Source organism: Microcaecilia unicolor, chromosome 13 (assembly GCF_901765095.1).
Source record: "Microcaecilia unicolor chromosome 13, aMicUni1.1, whole genome shotgun sequence".
Classification (NCBI taxonomy): Eukaryota; Metazoa; Chordata; class Amphibia; order Gymnophiona; family Siphonopidae; genus Microcaecilia; species Microcaecilia unicolor.
Genome location: NC_044043.1, coordinates 9,477,980 through 9,497,179, shown reverse-complemented (window position 1 = coordinate 9,497,179; position 19,200 = coordinate 9,477,980). Strand labels below are relative to the sequence as shown.

The following is a 19,200-nucleotide window of genomic DNA, read 5'->3' as shown; positions in this document are numbered from 1 at the left end:
CTTCTCTCCCAAACTTAAGTTTGAGCAGCATTCCTCTCATAAGTGGTAAAATCTATTTTATATGTTCATTGGTTTGCTTCCAAATTTTTAATTGGTATTATGGTAAATGAATACTTTAAGCAGGAATGATGAACTCCGGTTGCCCCATACTGCAGATGTATGCTTTTCAAACTGTCCACGACATGGTTATTATGCATAATCTGGCTATCCTAAAAACCAGCCATGTTTGTGGCACTTTAGAATCAAAGTTTAGCATTCTCGCCATCGGATAGACTCTTCAATTTCTATTAGTGTGAGACAACAGCTTTTCAAAGCTCCGTTTCCAGTAGAACAGGAAGAAAAATCTCTGCTTTGTGACTGGTAACTGAATGGTTTAGTAGTCCTAGTGTTTGCTTCAGGTACCATAACATGAATAATTTTTTGTAAACATATATAATTGTGATGATAAACTGCAATCTGAGATCTGTTGACTCAGCGTTTTCAAGGTATGCCAGGGTGTGAGTAATCATTTCTTAATGAAAGGTAATGGAAAGGATCCAGCTGCCTTTTTATGCACTGAGGAAGGGAGCCTGAATCTTTGAGAATATTAAGAGTAGTTATTCTCCAAGGACAAGCAGGCTGCTTGTTCTCACGTGTGGGTCGACGTCCGCGTTGGCCCAGGAAACGGCAAATTTTTCACCAGCAAAATTAAAAAGTTTTGCCAGAGCCTTCTGGCACCGCGCATGCGCGGACGACTTCCCGCCCGTCGTGTGAGCGTGCCTCCTCCGTTTTCTTTTTTACGCGTAGAGTTTTTCTGCACTCCGCTCAGGCCCAGGAAAGTCTTCGAGTTTTTTGGCTTTTCGCTTTATTTTACTTTATTTCAATTCTACAGTTAAAAAAAAAAAAAAAAGTTCCCGTAGTTTCTTTTACTTTTATCACCTTTTAAAGTTTCCTTTGTTTTTGATGCTGACGGCTTTGGCCGCACGGTCGGGTTATTCCCTTCTTTTCTGTGCCCTTTTTTCTCTTACAGGCACAATCGCGTCTTTTGATTTCACTGAAGCCGTTTTTCCTTCCATGTCATCGAAGATACCCAGTGGCTTCAAACGTTGTACTTGGTGCAACCGGACCATCTCAGGTACCAATACCCATGCCTGGTGTATTCAGTGCCTTGGGCCCGACCATAGCCCAGCCGCTTGTAGTCTGTGTCTTCGTATGAAGAAATGGACCCAAGCATCTCGAGAAGCCCAACGAGAAAAGCTTTTTGGGGCTTGGTCTGGTCCTTTGACATCGGTACCGAGGGCGTCGGTGTCTACATCAAGAGGAGAATTGACGTCTGGAGCAGAGGTAATGGCTGCTAAGAGACCAACTTGCGCTGGGAGCAGTGAGTAGTCGAGTGGGTCTCCACCTGCCTCGAGGCCTCCTGTTATGCAGGTGCCCCGGGACCGACCTTCATCGGACCCGGCCCCGAGGAGACGTGGGAATTCCACGTCTTCCTCATCGGTACCGAGGAGTCTCAATGACGGGTGTCGAGTGAAGGCGAAGAAGCACCATCATCGTTCTCCTTCGACGTACGGTACTGGGAGCTCCGGGGCGTCGAGAGAGTCGGCACCCGAGAAGCGTCGGCGCCGAGAGGATCGCTCCCCCTCGATACAGGAGGTGCCGATGCGTCGGTCTAGCAGCTGGATACCTGCTCCAGAGCCTCTATAGATTCTGACACTGCTTGTTCCACCGATCCTGCAGCCTTCTCTGATGGCGGCTCTCGACGAGTGCATCCGGGCCTTGTTTCCAGAACTTCTGGAGGGACTGCTACGTCAGACAGCTTCGGTGTCGGGGGTGCTTGCGCCTTCTGTGCCATCTGCTGCAGCGGTGTCTGGCCCTTTTCCTGCGGTGAGGTCTCAAACTGCGATGCCACTGGCGTCATAAGCGTCGGCTGCCACCCAGGCCGACTCCCCTTCGATGTCGGTGGAGGGAGCTTCACCACAGTCGGATCGGGCATCGGCCTTTTGACATCGCCATAGAGGACGTCATTCCTCGGCGTCGAAGTACCTTGACACAGGCTTTATCTGACACTGAGCAGGAGCGTTCGTGGGAGTCATAGGAGGATGAGTCCATTGGGATTCCCTCTGATCCTTCCGTTCCGCCAGAGAGGAAACTATCTCCACCGGAGGGTCTGTCTTTTTCCTCTTTTGTCCGGGAAATGACTACGGCTATTCTCTTCCCTGTGGAGGATGAGCCCAGGGCTGAGATGCTCAAGGTCCTGGATTATTCTTCTCCACCTAAAGAGGCTGTAACAGTTCCTCTGCATAAGGTACTGAAGGAAGTCCTTATGCGAAACAGGTCAGCCCCTCTGTCTGGCCCTGTGGTCCCAAAGAAAGCTGAATCCCAGTATCAGATCCACGGTGAACCTGGATTGATGAGGTCCCAGTTATCCCACAATTCCATGGTGGTGGACTCTGCCCTCAAGAAAGCCAGGAGTACTAGAGACTATGCTTTGGCAGAGAAGCTAGAACTCTTGATTCTTTTGGGAGGAAGACATATCAGGCCGCTATACTCACTGCCAAGATTCATTCATACCAGCTCTTCACGAGCGTGCACTTGCGGGACTCGATACGGCAACTGTCAAGCTTGGTTGATGCACTCCCTACGGAGCTGGCCGAGCCTTTTCGCCAGTTGATCAGGCAGCAGAAGGCATGTCGAAAGTTCCTGGCCAGGGGTACATTTGACACTTTTGATATAGCATCCAGAATCGCTGCTCAGGGTATAGTGATGCGCGGACTCTCATGGCTGCGTGTCTCTGACCTGGATCATTCTGTCCAGCAGCGAATGGCGGATGTTCTTTGCCGGGGGGACAACATTTTTGGTGAAAGAGTAGAGGATCTTGTTGATCAGATCAAGAAGCATAATGATGCTATGGATTCTTTCTCCCACCGGGCGCCTTCTGCTACTGCCTCCTCATCTAGGAGGTATTTTGGGGGGAAGAGGAGTGCTCCCTATTCCTATCCTAGGGGTAGGTACACTCCTGCTTCTTGGCAGCCTGCCAATGCGCAGCCCCAGCGTGCTCGTTCTCGTCAACAGCATGCGTCTAAGACCCATTCTGCTCCCCAGCAAAAGCAAGGGACGGGTTTTTGACTGGCTCCAGTTAAGCATAGCCTCAGTAAAAGTGTCCGTACTGGACGACTTGCTGGTTGGAGGGAGGTTGATATTTTTTTCACCAAAGGTGGCCTCTTCTAACCTTCGACCAGTGGGTTCTTCAAATAGGCCGGTTAGGATACACCCTCAATCTGGAATCCAAACCTCCAAATTGCCCACCAGGAGCTCATTCATACAGTTCCCAGCACAAACAGGTGCTTGCAGAGGAACTTTCTCCGCCTTTCTAAAGGCTCAAGCGGTCAAACACGTTCTACCAGGGGAAGAAGGGCTTGGATTCTATTCCAGGTACTTCCTTGTGCAGAAAGACAGGGGGGATGTGTCCCATCCTAGACCTAAGGGGCCTGAACAAATTTCTGGTTCGAGAAAAGTTCAGGATGGTTTCCCTGGGCACCCTTCTTCCCATGATTCAGGAGAACGATTGGCTATGCTCTCTGGACTTAAAGGATGCTTACGCACATATCTCGATACTTCCAGCTCACAGGAAGTATCTTCAGTTTTGGCTGGGAACTCAGCACTTTCAGTACCGTGTATTGCCTTTTGGGCTGGCGTCTGTGCCCAGAGTGTTTACAAAGTGTCTGGCGGTAGTAGCAGCATCGCAGCTAAGACTGGGAGTGCACGTGTTCCCTTATCTGGACAATTGGCTGGTGAAGAGCACCTCGGAGGCAGGCAGTCTACAGTCCATGTGAATAACTATTCAGGTGCTAGAGCTACTGGGTTTCGTGATCAATTACTCAAGTCCCATCTCACCCCAGTACAGAAGTTGGAATTCATTGGGGCTGTGTTGAATACCAAGACAGCTCAAGCTTATCTTCCCGACGCAAGAACAGATAACCTCCCATCCCTGGTGTCCATGGTTCGAGCGTCTCAGCAGATCACGGCTCGGCAGATGTTGAGACTTCTGGGGCACATGGCCTCCACAGTTCATGTAACTCCCATGGCACGTTTACATATGAGATCAGCTCAATGGACCCTAGCTTCCAAGTGGTATCAAGCAGCGGGGGATCTAGAGGATGTAATCCAACTGCCCACCAACTTTTGGAATTCTCTTCAGTGGTGGATAATTCGATCCAATTTGACCTTGGGATGTCCATTCCAAATTTCTCAGCCACAAAAAGTGCTGACGGATGCATCCCTCCTGGGGTGGGGAGCTCATGTAGATGGGCTTCACACTCAAGGAGCTTGGTCCTTTCAGGAAAAAGATCTTCAGATCAACCTTCTGGAACTGCGAGCGATCTGGAACGCTCTAAAGACTTTCTGAGATCGGCTGTCCAACCAAATCATTTTAATTCAGACTGACAGGTTGCTATGTATTACACCAACAAGCAGGGGGGCACCGGATCTCGCCCTCTGTGTCAGGAAGCCGTCCAGATGTGGCTTTGGGCGCACCATCACGGCATGTTTCTGCAAGCCGCTTATCTGGCAGGTGTAATTAACAGTCTGGTCGACAGACTGAGCAGGATAATCTCTCTCCTTCTCTGCTCATATCCAGCAGATCGCCAAGACCTGTCGTTTCTTTCTTTACAACATCCGTAAATTTTGCCCTTTTCTTTCCGAGCACTCTACCAAAACCCTCATCCACACCCTTGTCACCTCTTGTTTTGACTACTGCAATCTGCTTCTTGCTGGCCTCCCACTTAGTCATCTCTCCCCTCTTCAATCGGTTCAAAACTCTGCTGCCCATCTCGTCTTCCGCCAGGGTCGCTTTACTCATACTACCCCTCTCCTCAAGTCGCTTCACTGGCTCCCTATCCGTTTTCGCATCCTGTTCAAACTTCTTCTACTAACCTATAAATGTACTCACTCTGCTGCTCCCCAGTGTCTCACCACACTCGTCTTTCCCTACACCCCTTCCCGTGCACTCTGCTCCATGGATAAATCCTTCTTATCTGTTCCCTTCTCCACTACTGCCAACTCCAGACTTCACGCCTTCTGTCTTGCTGCACCCTACGCCTGGAATAAACTTCCTGAGCCCCTGCGTCTTGCCCCATCCCTGGCCACCTTTAAATCTAGACTGAAAGCCCACCTCTTTAACATTGCTTTTGACTCGTAACCACTTGTAACCACTCGCCTCCACCTGCCCTCCTCTCCTCCTTCCTGTACACATTAATTGATTTGATTTGCTTACTTTATTTTTGTCTACTAGATTGTAAGCTCTTTGAGCAGGGGACTGTCTTTCTTCTATGTTTGTGCAGCGCTGCGTACGCCTTGTAGCGCTATAAAAATGCTAAATAGTAGTAGTAGATAATGCAACCTCACAAGTGGTCACTGAACATGGGAGTAGCCCGCAAGATCTTCTGAGCGTGGGGCACCTCCTCGGTGGAGCTTTTTGCCACTCAGATCAATCACAAGATCCCTCAGTTCTGTTCCAGGCTTCAGGCCCACGACAGACTAGCGTCAGATGCCTTTCTCCTACATTGGGAACAGGCCTTCTGAATGCGTATCCTCCCATACCTCTAGTAGGGAAGACTTTGCTGAAACTCAAGCAAGACTGCGGAACCATGATTCTGATTGTGCCCTCTTAGCCCCGTCAGATTTGGTTCCCTCTTCTTCTGGAGTTGTCCTCCAAAAAACCCTGGAGATTGGACTGTTTTCCGACCCTCATCACGCAGAACGAGGGGTCGCTTCTATATCCCAATCTCCAGTCTCTGGCTCTCACGGCCTGGATGTTGAGAGCTTAGAAATTGCCTCTTTAGGTCTTTCAGAGGGTGTCTCTTGAGTCTTGCTTGCTTCCAGGAAAGATTCCACAAAAAAGTGTTACTCTTTCAAATGGAGGAGGTTTGCAGTCTGGTGTGACAGCAAGGCCCTAGATCCTTTTTCTTGTCCTACACAGACCCTGCTTGAATACCTTCTACACTTATCGGAGTCTGGTCTCAAGACCAACTCCGTAAGAGTTCACCTTAGTGCGATTAGTGCTTATCATCGCTGGGTAGAGGGTAAGCCTATCTCTGTACAGCCTTTAGTTGTTTGCTTCATGAGAGGTTTGCTTTTATCAAAGCCCCCAGTCAAACCTCCACCAGTGTCATGGGATCTCAACGTCGTTCTCACCCAGCTGATGAAAGCTCCTTTTGAGCCACTGAATTCCTGCCATCTGAAGTACTTGACCTGGAAGGTCATTTTCTTGGTGGCTGTTACTTCAGCTCGTAGGGTCAGTGAGCTTCAGGCTTTAGTAGTGCATGCACCTTATATTAAGTTTCATCACAACAGAGTAGTCCTCCGCACTCACCTTACGTTCCTGCCAAAGGTGGTCTCGGTGTTCCATCTGAACCAGTCAGTTGTCTTGCCAACATTTTTCCCCGTCCTCATACCCACCCTGGCGAAAGCAGTTTGCATACCTTGGACTGCAAGAGAGCATTGGCCTTTTACATGGAGCGGACAAAGCCCTTCAGATAGTCCGCCCAGTTGTTTGTATCTTTCGACCCCAACAGGAGGGGATTCGCCATTGGAAAACGCACAATCTCCAATTGGCTAGCAGATTGCATTTCCTTCACTTATGCCCAGGCTGGGTTGACTCTAGAGGGCCATGTCACGGCTCATAATGTAAGAGCCATGGCTGTGTCAGTGGCTCACTTAAAGTCGGCCTCCATTGAAGAGATTTGCAAGGCTGCAACGTGGTCATCAGTCCACACATTCACATCTCACTACTGCCTTCAGCAGGATACCCGACGTGACAGTCGGTTAGGGCAGTTGGTGCTGCAGAATCTGTTCGGGGTTTAGAATCCAGCTTCACCCCCCTAGACTCATTTCTGTTCCAGGCTGCACTCTCAGTTAGTTGTTTATGGTTTCAGGTCAATCTATGTTATGTCTTTGCCGTTGCGAGGCCCAGTTGACCAATGGTCATTGTTTTGAGTGAGCCTAGTTGCTAGGGATACCCCACATGTGAGAACAAGCAGCCTGCTTGTCCTCGGAGAAAGCGAAGATACTTACCTGTAGCAGGTATTCTCCGAGGACAGCAGGCTGATTGTTCTCACAAACCCGCCTACCTCCACTTTGGAATTGTTGTTTGGTTGTTTAATGGTTTTTGATTAAACTGAGGAGGCACGCTCATGCGACGGGTGGGAAGTCGTGCGCGCGGTTCACTCACCAGAAGGCTCTGGCAAAACTTTTTAATTTTGCTGGTGAAAAATTTGCCATTTCTTGTGAGAACAATCAGTCTGCTGTTCTCGGAGAATACCTGCTACAGGTAAGTATCTTCGCTATATCTGACAATAGATGGTCACGTTCAACCCTGTCCAGTGGAAATGTTAATTAAAAAAAACACACACACACTCTCTCTCTCTTAACCTTGTTTATCTGGATAATCCTTTTCAGTTCGATTAAAGAACTGCCATGATAAAGGGAATCTCATTCCCTTCCCATGAGCTTTACACAGAATTTGATATTTGTCAATATCCTGAGTTATCCAAACTAGATTACACAAATACTAATTTATGTATTTATCCATTGTAGAAGTTTACTCCTGCTTGTTTGGGTTCTTATTCAATTATACCACCTTCTGTTGGCATATGGACTGTCCTGGGGAGCAGAAAACGAACGAAGGAATTGAACCCAGGTTTTCCACATGGAATTCCTAAGTGCTTGGCACTGGGGTGGCCTCTTTCCCTTTCCTTCCAAATACCTTAATTATAAGAAATGGAAGTATTTGCTGCAGATGAGTGATTCTCAACCCAAGTCCTTGGGACACACTCAGCCACTCTGTTTTTTTTTTCCAGGATATTCACAATGAAAATGCAAACAGAAATAAGTATGCAGAACTATTTAATGTATATCCATTGTGGCTATCTTGAAAAACGAGGGCCAGATCAAAAAGCATTCTTCTCAATAGCTCACTATTTGAGATAAGAGTCATTGTAGCCTGATTGGAATGTAGAGCTCCCAGCTAGACAGTCTCTCACGGAGTCGTCCTTTATCCCTTGCTATAGGTTCTGGACCTGCTACACCTGGCCTGGAAACGGCGACTCATCTTCACTGTAGGCGTATCCAGTACGACAGGTGAAGTGGATACCGTAGTGTGGAATGAAATCCACCACAAGACAGAGATGTGCTCAAACACAAGTGGTCACGGCTTTCCTGACCCCAACTACCTGGACAATGTGTTGGCAGAACTGGTAGCTCAGGGGGTCACCGAGGACTGCTTGGGCCACTAACTTACACTGAACATAGCTGGTCACTTCCTGTCTTTGCTGAATAGCAATTCTTGCACTTAACCTGTTGCCTTAAAATTTCAGGTCTAGTTCTTCATCTAGTTAAAAGCAATAATGCTGTATGTAAATACCTGGAACATTTATTCTGTTTGCTAGCTCTACATTCAATTAGAAGAGGACATTACGTTGTCAGGTGCTTGAATGTCAGTACTGTACATATGGTGGGGCTGCAGCTGAGCCTGGTGCTTTATTCTGTAAACCTCACTAGAGGATTCTTTTAGTGCAAATTGTTTGTAGAAGACAGACAGTGCATCTGAGGCTTTGTTCTTAGTACAACTGGAAATAACAGCACTATAAGTAAATGCCATAAAGATCAGAAATTCCTTATCTCGGTGCTTCCCAAACTGTGGGTTATACCCCAACCAGGATCACAAAATCTGCTTGTCGGTTCATGATTGGGGGGGGAGACCCTACATCCCATTGCGTGTCTACATGAGCTCGATGGGACGCTGGCAGCACTGCAGGGTAGGACTGGGGTTGCATGCTTGTTTGCACTGCAAATATGGGGCCATGACCACCTAAAGTTCGAGAAGCACTACCCTGTCTAGTCACTCAAAGGATGTATTAAAAGGATGGGACAGGTAAGGAGTGCTCCAGTGTGATCTACGCTACCGAAAAGCCATGTCAAGGGAGCAGCAGATGTAAAATACAGAGGGAGGTGTAAAATTCTATATAAAAAAAGAAATAAAACTTAACATATGGGAAGTTAGAAAAAATAAGATTGGAACTCACTTAGGTTTTAGACAGGATATAAGTGAAATAAAAAAAAAAAAAAAAGAAAGACTAAACTCAGTAGATGAAAGAACCCAAGTCAGGAAATATTGAAGTACTAATGCACACAAAAGGGATGGAGTAGCCTAATGTTTAGAAAAGTGGGCTGGGACCAGAGGGCCCAGGTTCAAAATCCCATGGCAGCTCCTTATGACCTTGGGCAAGCCACCTTAACTCTCTACTGCCTTGGGATGGCCAGAACTGGAACCTCAATGGCCTGCCATTGAAACTGTCACGAGTCATTCACAGCTTGCTGCTTGTGGGCACCAGGGATATGAGAGAGAGAGTGAATACACACAGAAGATAAACTGCAGCAGGTGTGATCTGAAGAGGAACCTTCACCTTTCTGTGTAATTAGGGCTGTGCAAAGGAAACATTTTCAGTTTTGCTTTTGCGTACATCCTCCTCATACACTATATGAAGTGAACATTACACATAATCAGTTACTGAATTCTCTGCAGACTGTAAAGAAAGGAGTGTGCCTGAGCTGGTTGCTGTTTACATTCAGTCCTGATGTCCTCATTAAGCAGGTTACTCTGGACTCACAGAAGGACGCTATCAAGACTTTGCTGCTTTTGCTGGGCTTGTACAGTTGAATAAGAAATGAGAGCCAAGCCCAGTATGCTGACGGTGTAGCAGAGGTCAGTGTGGTGTATATTGCTTGTACATTGTGCCCTGTCCCTCCCAAGACAGTTGGCCATCAGAGTGACATAAACCATTTTGTGATGCTTGCAGCAATGTTTTCCAAATATTTTGCTATTTTTGCAAATAGATTTTATTTAAATGTTTTATAGATGTTGATAAAAATTAAATAATTCTCATACTTTGTATAGTGCTCGCTGCTTGGGGAGTAAGCCTGTGTGTAAAAATGAGACTTGCATGTGATATGTTACTTTTGAGTGATTACTTTTGATTTTCAGCTTGTCATTTTAGCTAAGCTGAGATACTGCATCCTGGCAATGGAACATGTTCTTTATAGGATTAAGTGCATTGAATGTACATCCAGTGATGTGCTGGGCATTAAGAGTCAGTGGAACTTTACTTCTCTGTAAAATGCAATTAACTTTTTCTGCATTAGTGTGGTGCATGAGTATTCATCATATGCCTGATAGACATTTTTTATTGCCACCTAATCAGTGACACAAGCTACATGAAGAATACATCCTGAGCTTGGAATTCCTTGCCACTCTGCAGTAACTGAGAGGATAAAAGTCATTTAACTAGTAAACTGTGGGAGCATCATATCAGCATCCCAAAAGTCTCATTTTTATCAGGTGTTGGTTATCTCCAGGCACATGTGCTGCTGTAATTTGGCTCTGGATATGAAAAACAAAGTCTTTCAATTTCATGGGAAAGCCTGGTGAATTCTATATACTACTTCCTTTGTTATCTTAGTAATGTCCCAGATTATATATCTAACAGTCCAAGATAATTTGTCACTTCATTTTCTCTTTCAAACATGTATATACAATCAAATTGTGTTCGCTCTGTTGTGAACTTAGCTTTTGAACACAAGAAAAAAGCTTGCATTATTTTTTTATGAACAAATTCCTATTTACTAACAATGTTTCTGTAGCTTGAAAAAGTTATATTGCTTCAAATACAGGGTAGAATTTGTTCAGATAAATTAAAAGTGGAAAATTTTTATTTTCTGCTGTTTTAAGTAAAGTTGCATTTGTCAGAAAACTGGTTTTTAATCTTTTTTTTTTTTTTAATTTTACATTTAGCATTACTACTTTATCAAGCATCTTGAAAATTTTCTGAGAAAAGTTTTTCTTTCTATGAAGAAAAGTTATTTGCCCAGAAAATTTTCATGATGCTCAAATAATTTGTCCATCTGTCTCTCTGGCTGGCTGGGTACGGTAACAGCATGCAAATGAGCTTATGTTTATCTCGCCTCCAGCGTTCCCTTCCCTCTTTGTCCCGCCCTCACGGAAAGACGAAATGACGTCAGAGGAGGGCAGGACACTGAGGGGAAAGGAAAGGGGAGCTGTAGGCGATGCGAGTCGAGCCTGCCGCTTTCATTGCTGCTGCTTTGAGCTGAGGTAAAATGAACGTTGTAAAGGCAGGGCAGCAGGAACGAAAAGATGGCTGTTGTGGGAGACGAGGGTGGGCAGGTGAGGGCTGGGATTGAACTTGACCTTGGGTGGTTAAAAAGGGGGGCAGTGGGGGCTGGGGTGAGTCACTGGACATGAATGGGATGGGAGAAGAGGAGAAGGGAGGGCAGAGGAGAATCGCTGGACATGGAGGAGAGGGCAGAGGAGAGAGGAGAAATTGCTTAGATGATAGCCTTCCTTGGGCCCGTTTCATTGTTCGCGAAACAGGCTTTTCTGCTTGTAAAGCAATAATACAAAGGGGAAATATAAATAATTAGAAAATAAACCAAAGTACTGGTATTAAAGTTCAAGCCCCCAATAAATGCAGGAGGAGATCTAAGAAAAGTAGGAACAAGTCTAATTTATAATTAACAAGGAAGTAAATATTAAAAAATAGGCTCAGAGTATATATACAAATTTAAACCATGCTTTCAAACCAAGGATACCAAGATCCTTCAAAAGATGGTTCATTTAGGAACATTCTTGTTGGAGACCAGAATTTTTTTTTTAATTGTTTAGGATCCCAAAAAAAACAAGCTTGACCACTATATTTGACCAAACATTTAACAGAAAAGCTCAAAAAGAACAGCCCTCCAAAGAACTATACTTCTTGATGCAAAGCAAGAAAGATTATGCCTGTCTTTTGTCTGTTTAGATGAAACAGGAAACAAATACCTTGACCCAAAAGCAGAACTTGTTACTGACAAAAATAAAGTCTCAGAGTCTTTATCTGACTCAAACATAAAAGTTACTAGCAGAGTCAATTTATCCTGGATATTTTCCACAATGTTTCGAAAAATGTAGTCAGTTTTAAAACTAACTGGGGACACTTCTCCAGATTCACAAACTGTTCTTTGTTCTTCCGTTATAAGGAAGATAAAATACCTTCTGAAAGGGAGGATTAGCTTCCTATGATATCCCAAGGGACTCAAAGAAACTTCTTTAAGAGCTCCCTAGGAAATAGGCAAGGAAATGGGACTTGATATACTGCCTTTCTGTGGTTTTTGCAACTGAATTCAAACAGGTTTCCAAAGTATATACAGGTACTTATTTGTACTTGGGGCAATTATTATTATTTGTTACATTTATATCCCACATTTTCCCACCTATTTGCAGGCTCAATGTGGCTTACATAATACCGTGAAGGCGTGCGCCAAGTCCGGTAAAGAAACAAATACAAGGTGATATTTTGGTTGAGTAAGGTACCTGTGTTTCAGATACAGAGGGGGTCGAGGAGAAGGAAGGTTATATAGTGTCAATTACGCGTTCTGATTTTGCTGTGTTGCAGAGTATGGGTATTTATGTTGGGTTGGTGGCATATGCCTTTTTGAACAGGTAGGTTTTTAGTGATTTCCTGAAGTTTAGATGTTGTAGGTTGTTTTCACAACTTTTTTGGCAGTGTGTTCCATAGTTGTGTGCTTATATAGGAGAGGCTAGATGCATAGGTTGCTTTGTATTTAAGTCCTTTGCAGTTTGGGTAGTGGAGGTTTAGGTATGTTCGAAATGATCTGGTTGTGTTTCTGGGTGGAAGGTCTATAAGGCTTGTCATGTATCCTGGGACTTGGCTGTAGATGATTTTGGAGGGTTAAGTGACTTGGCCAGAGTCACAAGGAGCTACAGTGGGAATTGAACCCATTTCCCCAGGATCAAAGATGCTCCACTAACCCCAAGGCTACTCCTTCATTCCACTCCTCCACATACAAGAGGAACATGGGAAATTCATTATCCTTGTTCTGTTTTCTAAGATCTCCAATCTATTATGTTGTGCTCCAAGAGTCTTTTTATCAGCACTGTTTTAGTCTCTCAATTGTTTACCATATATTCCCTTTTAAAGTGTTATAAGGATTTTCTATCCTCCCCAAGGCCCCTTCCAGAGTGGTGAATCTGCCACTTAGTTTTCTCCAATGCTGACCACATAGGCATCGACTCCTTTGCAACCCATCAGTCATCTAATGCGTCTGAAGTTCCGGTTCCAATGTCCCCAGCTCGACCTGCCCGCCCTCTTCTTCCTCAACAGCCCTCCTTGACTTCAAGACGGTAGTGAAAGAAGCAGAGCAGGCTCGCCTTTAAGTTCAGCCTTCCCCTTCCCTCTCAGTATCCCGCCCTCATTTCCTGTTTCCGCGAGGGCGGGACGCTGAGAGGGAAGGGAGGGCTGAATTTGAAGGCGAGCCTGCTCTGCTTCTTTCACTGCTGTTACAACTTCAGGTAAAATGAGTTTAAACGCTGGGCGGCAGGAAGACAAGGAGGGCTGTTGAGGGAGAAGAGGGCGGGCAGGTCGGACTGGGGGGCAGGTGGGGTTTGGGGCGAGTCACTGGACATGGAGGGGAGGGCAGAGGAGCATCGCTGGACATGGAGGGGGAGGGCAGGGGAGAGAGGAGAAATTGCTGGACATGGAGGGGAGGGCAGAGGAGAATTGCTGGATATGGATGGAGAAGAGGGCAGGGGAGAGAGGAGAGGTGAGTTGCTGGACATGGATGGGTTACGGGGAGGGCAGAGGAGAGGAGAGTTGTTGGACATGGAGGTGAGGGCAGGGGAGAGAGGAGAGTTTTGCTGGACATGGATGGAGGGGAGGGCAGGAAAAATGCTGGGCATGGATGGAGGAAAGGGAAGACAGGAAGGAGATGCACATGGATGGAGGGGAGAGGAGAAATGCTGGGCATGGAGTGGAGGAAAGACAGAGGAAGTAGATGCACATGGAAGGGAGAGGAGAAATGCTGGACATGGATGGAGGGGAGAGAGAAGACAGGAGGAGAAGCACATGGATGGAGGGGAGAGAGGAGAAATGCTGGACATGGATGGAGGGGCGGGAAGAGAGGAAGTGAGATGAACATGGATGGAGGGGTGGAGAGAGAGGAAAAATGCTGGACATGGATGGAGAGGGAAGAGAGAGGAAGGAGATGCATATGGATGGAGGGGAGTGAAGATATGCCAAATCCAACTGCAAACTAGACATATGTCCGAATAGCCTCATGAAATCTGCTCCTCAAAAATTCATAGTAAACCTAACAAACCACATAAACTACATGTTACAAAATGGACTCTTCTCAAAAGAAAAAGGAAAAATCTTACTCACACCAATTCCTAAAGATACAAAGAAAAACACGAACGAAATAACGAACTACAGACCAATAGCATCCATACCACTAATAACCAAGATAACCGAAGGCATGGTAACTAAACAACTCACAAACTATCTAGACAAACACTCGATACTGCATGATGCCCAATCAGGATTCCGTTCGAATCACAGTACAGAAACAGTATTAGTCACCCTTGTGACCAAATTCAAACAAATAATTGCAACCGGCAACAATATACTCCTCCTACAATTTGACATGTCAAGCGCCTTTGACATGGTCGACCATGAAATCCTACTACACATACTTGAATACTTTGGCATCGGAGGAAGTGTCCTGAACTGGTTCAAGGGGTTCTTAACCCTGCGTTCGTATCAAGTGACATCAAACTCAACCACGTCCAAAGCATGGATACCTGAATGTGGAGTCCCACAAGGATCACCTCTTTCACCAACCATATTTAACCTAATGATGATCCCTCTAGCGAAACTCCTATCAAGCCATAACCTCAACCCATATATATACGCCGATGATGTGACAATATACATCCCATTCAAACAAGACACCAAAGAAATCTCCAACGAAATCAATCAAAGTCTACATATCATGAACACATGGGCAGATGCATTCCGCCTGAAACTAAATGCAGAAAAGACCCAATGCCTGATACTCACCTCCCAATACAACACAACCGAATACAACGTGATAAACACACCGAACCTAAAACTTCCAATCTCAGAAACGCTAAAAATCCTCGGTGTGACTATCGACCGCCACCTAACACTTGAAACCCACGCAAACAACATAACCAAGAAGATGTTCTTCAGCATGTGGAAATTGAAAAGGATAAGACCATTCTTCCCAAGATTCGTCTTCCGCAGCCTAGTGCAATCCCTCGTCCTCAGCCACTTGGATTACTGCAACTCATTATACGCAGGCTGCAAAGAGCAAATACTGAAGAAACTTCAAACAGCCCAGAACACAGCAGCCAGGCTCATCCTCGGAAAACCTAAATATGAAAGGGCAAAACCACTGCGCGAGAGACTACATTGGCTTCCACTCAAAGACCGCGTTACTTTTAAAATTTGCACACTAGTCCATAAGATCATTTACGGTGAAGCCCCAGCGTACATGACTGATTTAATAGACCTACCACCCAGAAACGCCAAAAGATCATCCCGAACTCACCTCAACCTTCACTACCCAACTTGCAAGGGGTTGAAATACAAGACGATATACGCGTCAACCTTTTCCTACATGAGCACGAAGTCTTGGAATACACTACCGCGCAACCTAAGAACGACTAACGAACAAGCCTCCTTCCGTAAACTACTAAAGACTCACCTGTTTGAACAAACTTACGGAAAAAGCCAAAACACTTAGAAACCACACTCACTGTTCACCAACTCAATACACATCCACTTCTGATCCCACATCCCTTTATCCAGTCAATCATTCACCTACCTACGGAACAATGTACCATGATACTTTCAATGCCCTTTTTTCCCATTGTCTCCTTCTAATGTTTCTATGTTGATGTCCCATTGTTATACTCCCATTGATATTCGAATGTCTCGTACAACTCTGTTCAATGTAATCCATAACTTAGTCGTAACAAATGTATTTCTATTATTCATGTCTTATTGTAAGCCACACTGAGCCCGCAAATAGGTGGGAAAATGTGGGATACAAATGCAATAAATAAATAAATAAATAAAATAAGAAAAAGGAAGGAGATGGTAGTCACAATTGATCGAAATCTTACTCTAGAAATTCATGCGAAAAATGTAACAAAGAAAATGTTCCATGCAATGTGGAAACTAAAAAGAGTAAAACCTTTCTTCCCAAAAGAGGTATTCCGCAATCTGGTGCAATCAATGTTGTTAAAGCCATTTGGACTATTGCAATTCCATCTATGCTGGATGTAAAGTACAAATTATTAAGAAACTTCAAACAGCCCAAAACACTGCAGCCAGACTCATATTTGGAAAAGCAAAATACGAAAGCGCCAAACCCCTCAGAGAAAAATTACACTGGCTCCCACTAAAAGATCAAATTATATTCAGAATCTGTACCCTGGTTCATAAAATTATTCATGGCGAGGCCCCAATATATATGTCAGACCTCTTAGATCTACCAACAAGGAACACAAAAAGTTCATCACTCATATTCTTGAACCTCCATTATCCCAATTGTAAAGGACTTAATATAAACCAATATATGCATCTAGCTTCTACATCTGCACGCAACTGTGGAATGCACTACCGAATGCCATAAAAACAACGCACGATCTGACAGCCTCCCGGAAATTACTAAAGACTAACCTGTTCAAAGAGAGACTTATCAAAAGGATCCTTCATAAAAGACTTGTGTCACAATCTCAGGTTCAAAACATACAGCCACTAGAACGTGAGCCTTTAGGCTACTGTCGAGGAGCGGCAGCAGCAGCAGGCAGAAACCCCAGCTGGGACTGTGCAAACAAGCAAGGCTGGAGCTGGAATCTTGGAATGGACTTGGCCAGAATGACAAGACAGGAACTGCGGCTGTAGGCAGACAATGCTGGAGCCACAGGACTGGGATAACAGGAGGCAAACAGGACTGGAGCAGCTCTGGGTTTCACCTGCTCTGACTGCCGTTTCCCAGAGGTTGAGCCCCTAGGTGGGGGTGGCCTGCAGGACTTACAGGATGGAGCTGGACTGGATCAGGATTCAAAGACAGACTAGGCACACAGGGCATACATAAAGGCTTGGCAGAAGCAGGGTTCAGGATATGCATGCAAGCTTGGCAGAAGCAGGGGTTTAGGATATACATACAAGCTTGGCAGGAGCAGGGTTCAGGATTGTCACATTTGTGACCGTTTCCTTGTCTGTGCTCACCTCGCCCTCTGGTGGCCAGAACAGGTGGCTGCTATGAACTGTCACACATTCCAGACTTCAGCCCAGTCCGGTCTGGATCTTCCAGGCTGCCAGACATGCTTTTCTTGTTTGTGGCTGAACAGCACCCGTAGCTGCCTGGTGATTGCTGCAGCTAAATCTCAGCTGCTGCTGGGCTTATTAGCCATTTGGAAACTCTCTGCTTTGCCTTTGCATCGCCTAAGGCCCTGGTTTGTTCGTGCTTGCTGTACATCTGCCTAGTCCAGTTTATAGTCTGTATTCTTGCCTGATTCTAGTTTAGTCTTTGTGTAGCTTCTTGTACTTTATTGCTTGTTTCCCAGTCTTGTTTCTTGTTTGTATGTCTTTGTCTAGTTCTAGGTTGTCTGTTGTGTTTCTTGTTCAGTGGCTGCCTGGCAGCTTTTAGTTCTGTCCCTTGTCTGTCTGAGAGTCCTAGTCTAGAATTCTGCCTAGCCTCCCTGTGTATTCTAGACCCTGTGTGTATCTGGCTGGTTTCCAGTTCCTGCCCTGTCCGGTATGTCCTGCCGGCCACCTGCACTCAAGGGCTCAACTCCTGAGGAACGGTGGTCAAGTGCAGGTGAAGTCTAGCTGGTCCTGTCAGACCCTGTGTGGGGTGGTTTTGCCTGCCACTGCCGCTCCTCGGCAGTGGCCCAAGGGCTCACAAACCCAGTGTTTTTGTGAGAAGCATGACAAGGATATACACACAAGCTTGGCAGGAGCAGGGTTCAGGATATACACACAAGCTTGGCAGAAGCAGGGGTTTAGGATATACACACAAGCTGGGCAGAAGCAGGGTTCAGGAAATACACACAAGCTGGGCAGAAGCAGGGTTCCAAACAGAGGGAAGAAAGCTGAAAGCAGACAGGGTAGACCAGGAGCAGACCACCTGCACAGCAGGGAGTTAATTAGGGACAATGCTGACTACTGCAGACACTCAGAATGACATACCAGGGCTCCACACACAGACACAAGAACCAAGGCTGAAGGCTGCAAGGCAGCCACAAAAAGGAACACAGACAGTGAACAAGGCAAACAGAAGGACTGGAAGCCCACAGACGAGCAAGACAAAGCAGAAGGGCAAGAGCCCACAGAACAAGGCTAGGTAAACCGTGCAACAGCACACTGACTAACCTGATGACCCTTGGCAATGCAAAGGCCCTGAATGCAAGTACACCACTTCCTTATAAAGACGCTCACTGATGATGTCACCTACTGCAGGACAGGAGCAGGGAACACACTGACACTAAAGGGAGGCTTGGAACACACAGGAAAGACAGACAGGAGCCATCTTGGAAGCTGAACATTGGGAAATAAGGTGAGTAAAAGAGGAGTCACGACCACAGTTGTGACAACAACTTGACATCAAAACTTTACCAGAATAAGTTAACATTGAACTATTTTTATTTGATTACTTTAATGACATTGTAATTATTACGTTATACATTACCAATGATCTCAAATACCTGAAATGAATTGCTTATCTATTTTCTTCTAATTTACTCTTATTTTCTGTACTTTAATTGCAATAATAGTCTGTACTTCTCATTCCGGAAATGGCGATCACCACTACGGCATAATGTAAGCCACATTGAGCCTGCAAAGAGGTGGGAAAATGTGGGATACAAATGCAGAAAATAAAATAAATAATGATGGAGATGAAGGAAAGGGAAAAGAGAAAAACTACACATGGATGGAGAAAATAGATGCTGGATGGAAAGGGGAGAGAGAGGGGGTAGACGCTGGATGGAAAGGGGGAAGAGTTAAGATCGAGGAAAGAAGAAACAAGAGACTGGGACCAACACAATTATTAACAGTAAACGGCCAGACCACAAAGGTAGGAAAAAAATGAATTTTATTTTTAGTTTAGGATAAAGTAGTGTGGTAGCTGTGTTAATAAATACAGAAAATGAAAGTAAGGTGATGGACTAATTTTAATACATTTTTGACTAATGTTTGGAGACCAAACCCTCCTTTCTCGTGTAAGAACTCAAAGAACGCATTGCGTTCAAGATTTGCACGATTGTACACAAAATCA

General features: G+C 45.4%; 1 protein-coding gene across 3 annotated transcripts in view; it reads left to right on the top strand.

Annotated features, from left to right (window-relative positions):
• DTX2 (deltex E3 ubiquitin ligase 2) overlaps positions 1-9,011 on the top strand; it is a 110,050-nt gene extending 101,039 nt beyond the window's left edge. For all 3 annotated transcript variants that reach the window (XM_030222349.1, XM_030222351.1, XM_030222350.1), the window contains one exon: positions 8,049-9,011. In XM_030222349.1, the coding sequence (XP_030078209.1) occupies positions 8,049-8,273 (225 nt within the window). In that variant the 3' untranslated portion in view covers positions 8,274-9,011. The remainder of the gene's footprint in view (positions 1-8,048) is intronic.
• The last annotated feature ends 10,189 nt before the right edge of the window (positions 9,012-19,200 follow it).